Source organism: Echinops telfairi, unplaced genomic scaffold (assembly GCF_000313985.2).
Source record: "Echinops telfairi isolate 266 unplaced genomic scaffold, ASM31398v2 ScPeMD7_8;HRSCAF=38, whole genome shotgun sequence".
In the NCBI taxonomy this organism is placed as follows: domain Eukaryota; kingdom Metazoa; phylum Chordata; class Mammalia; order Afrosoricida; family Tenrecidae; genus Echinops; species Echinops telfairi.
Genome location: NW_022103905.1, coordinates 10,221,674 through 10,225,481, shown reverse-complemented (window position 1 = coordinate 10,225,481; position 3,808 = coordinate 10,221,674). Strand labels below are relative to the sequence as shown.

Genomic DNA, 3,808 nt, shown 5'->3' with positions numbered 1-3,808 from the left:
CCTGATTTGACTTGTGTGACGTGGGATGCCCCACCGTATGAGGAGACACATTTGAACTCAAAAACCGGACAAAGCACACGTCTCAGCTTCTCATTCCTTAAGGGTCAGCCGTTGCTTGAAAAGGTACCGTGTGCTGAGTGCTTTAGAACGGGCACAGTGGGCACAAGGAGTTTTGGGGGGCAGTTTCTTTCCTTGAGTTCATAGCCTGTCAGGTGGCCCTGCGACCCAGAGGCCTCAGCTCTGCAGGGGCTTCCGCCTACATCCGATTGAGCTTCTCCTCTGTGATGAACCAGAGTCCACAAAAAGAAGTAAACAAAAATGCCTGGTTCGTTTTTATGCCAGTGTTTCCCCACGTGGGCGCTAGCGCCCCCTGGGGAGCGCTGAGGTGATCCAGGCGGGCGGCACAGGCAGATGCCCACACTGCATCCTGGAGGATGGACCCTGGGACCAGTGTTTAATTGCCGTGTGGGGCTCAGAGGAATGCTTTTCGGAAAAGAGGCCGCGGGCTAGCTAAATTTGGGAACTTATCATTTAGACCAACATTTGAGGGCTTCGGTGTGGCTACCTGTTTTGTTTCCCCCCCCAGAATTTTTGGGGAATTAGCTCCCATTTTCTCGGGAGCTAATACAGATGTCATAGCACCCCCAGTTCAGTCGCATCAAGCAGCACTGTTCAGTTGCTACCACAGTTTCAAAACCTTCTCTTCCTTCTTGAACTCCTTGACCTCAGGTCCCCTTTACCCCCGACCCCGCCAGCAGCTCTTGGTAAAAGCAGCTCATTTTGTCAGTCTTACCGAGTGAGGGCACATCAGAAGGGCCGTGGGGTCCAGGGGCCCTCTGATGCCTTTGTGTCTTGGACCAGGTGGAGAATACCATACGGTGGAGAGTGCGCAGAGATGCCCAGGGCAACCGAGTGAGACAGAGCAATGCTCGGATGGTCAAGTGGTCGGACGGGAGGTGAGCGAGCTCAGGCTTCTGACGAGCGAGCGGCAGACCCAGAGCGAGGCCTGCGTGGTGTGCGGTTTGCGGTGGGACCTTCTCTGGGAGGCCCCTTACATTTATTCAGCATCCCCGGTGGGGCCGTGGTTACGCAGTCACTGCTAAAGGCTTCGAGGGAGGAAGATGCTCCCGTAAAGATGTACAGCCTGGGGAATCCTCTGAGGTGATCCACTCTGTCCTACAGGGTCGCGATCAGTCAGAATTCACTTAACTACCATGGGCATTTGGGTGGGTTTTGCATTCCTTAAAGGATTGATAAAATCTAGACCCCTGGCACGATCTAAAGAAGCCTAAGAGAAGCAATAGGTTTGGGGCCGTGTACCCAGGCTGGTAAGAAACCAAGATGTGATCACATCTATTGACACGGCTAGCCACAAGTTCAGTGGTTCAAAACCAGCCACTCCACAGGAGAAAGAGGAGTCAGTTGGCTCCCGTAAAGATTTGTAATCTAAAAAAAAAGAAAAGATTTATAGTCTCAGAAATCCTATAGATCAGTGGTTCTCAATCTGTGGGTCGTGACCCCTTTGGGGCTCAAATGACCCTTTCACAGGGGTGGCCCGATTCATCACAGTAGGAAAATGACAGTGGTGAAGTAGCAACGGAAATAATTTTATGGTTGGGGGCTACCACAACATGAGGAACTGTATTGAAGGGTTGCGGCCTTAGGAAGGTTGAGAACCCCTGGCTCTAGAGGCTTGCTAGGCCTTGGCAATGGCAGTGGGTTAGGTAGTAAGGGAGAAACTACGGGTAGCTCCACCTACATTATTATTTTGAAAGGAGGGGAAAAGGTTTCTGTTTTACCAATGAATTGGGAGATATTGGGGAAATTACAAAATAATTATATTCTGGGCTGAAAGGAGCATGGTGTTCTACCTGCGTGTATTATTTTATGTATTTATTTCCCTGCGTTTATTTTTGTAAGGAAATAGCCACTAGAAACCCCTGCCCCCCCCCCGCCCCGCCCCCCACCAGTGGCTAGTGATTGTGCCCCTGGGGGCGTCCCAAGCTGCCAGTCAGTAGATGGCGTCATCTTTCTCCCTCGGAGCGGCTGGGGGGGCTCCAACCACCGGCCCTTGGTTAGCGGGTCAACTGCTTAACCCGTCATTAGTTATTTGGAACATCTTTTCTGATGAATTCAATCTGAGTCACGTGTTATTTTAAGTATGCCAAGTACTCTAACGTGGCAGAAGGGAAGCTAGCGGTAGGACTCTTTAAATATCCATGCTAATCATGGAATGGTTTCTCGTTCCAGCTTGTCTCTGCATTTAGGCAACGAGGTGTTTGATGTCTACAAGGCCCCAATGCAGGGCAATTACAACCATCTGTTTATAAGAGAAGATACTGGCCTACAGGGACAAGCCGTCTTTAAATCCAAACTCACTTTCAGGTAACTAATCATATCGGCGGGTTGGGACCCATAATGGAAGGGCCACCAGGCCATCCACAAAGAGCCTAACTCTCTTAGTAGATGTCACTTGGCAGGCAGCTCACCAAGGACCATGGTCTGATTCCCATCTTACTTTTCCAAGTTGACCACAAGTTGCTATTTCTCAGGGAGCCTGTTCATACTGTCCAAACTCACCTAAGAAAGTTCTATAAGCCACAACAGTAGTGGACTAACTCACATCGCTCCCTGCCGGTTGCCTGCCTTCTGAGACGGCTCTTGCATGGCCTCCCCCTGTAGCGAAATGGTCCTAGAAGCTTCTCAGGGACTAGGATGTGCTTGGGTGCAAATGCAGCAGAGAGAGGGAAAGGCCCGGGCTAGGACCAGCCACGGTTAGTTACCCCCTTCCCTTAGGCTGCTACAACCTGGCACCACGCTGACCGATGGACCGGGCAGTGAGGGGATGGTGGCTGTGGAGCACCCTTCTCTGGCTCCTATGCAGACGCTGTGCCCCCGCCCATCTCCTCTGGGAAGCATAGGGCTGCTGGTTAGCATTTGGCTTTCCCTGAGAAGTGGGGGGCTTCCAAAGCTGGCACAATGGGCCCCAGGTTTCTTTCGGGGTGTGTGTGTGTGTGTGTGTGTGTGTGTGTTCTAGAATTAGCTCATGGTCACAGCTGCACAGCCTTATAAATTCAGTAACAAATTGGGAGTTGTTACGCTTGACCAGCCACATTAATTGGGATGGACTTTATACCTCGGTAAAGGGGTGCTGTTTGTAAGGCTGTTAACAGACACCTCCGTAGTTGAACTTCAGTGTGGTTTGGAGGCACGATCTCAGCCTCCCTAAGTTTTCGTTCCCCTATCAGTCAGAGATGAGAACATCTACTTTACAGGGATGGTCTTTCAATGAAGTCAACTAATAAGCAAAACGCCACGCAGAGGCCTGACATCCAGAGCCTGGTGATCCCTTCCAGGTGGTACCCTAAAGGTGGACCCGTCTGCCCCATTGCAGGGTGCAGACACACATCAAAGAGAAGCACATGGTAGATGACAAAACAGATGCACGGGACCTCCTAAAAGTACGATGCGTGTCCATCAAAGACTTCATCAAAAGAGTGAAAGTAAAGCCCAGAGAGTTGGAAAACTGTGTCCACAATCCTGTGCTGCCAGCACCACCATGGGCCCGGGACTAATCTCTACACTCTGTAGAAAGCAGCAACCCTCAGTAAGAAGAAGGCAAAGAACCCAGAAGAGTGGGCCAAGGACCGAGGATTCACTGAATGTGACGTCCAGGCAGATGAAAGTACTTTATGATCCAGCAGGCTCGCTACTGGGTATATACCTGTGTTAGACAGGGTTCTCTAGAGAGATAAAACCAAATTCTTGATAATATAATATATTTATTTATAAAGGTAATTAATATATA

At 50.3% G+C, this 3,808-nt stretch overlaps 1 protein-coding gene across 1 annotated transcript in view; it reads left to right on the top strand.

The window, feature by feature from the left end:
* The first annotated feature begins 807 nt into the window (after positions 1–807).
* LOC123521269 (RNA polymerase-associated protein LEO1-like) overlaps positions 808–3,808 on the top strand; it is a 10,926-nt gene continuing 7,925 nt past the window's right edge. Inside the window, exons 1-2 of the mRNA XM_045286467.1 lie at positions 808–956; positions 2,251–2,385. Coding sequence (XP_045142402.1) covers positions 934–956; positions 2,251–2,385 — 158 coding nt within the window. The 5' untranslated portion in view covers positions 808–933. The remainder of the gene's footprint in view (positions 957–2,250; positions 2,386–3,808) is intronic.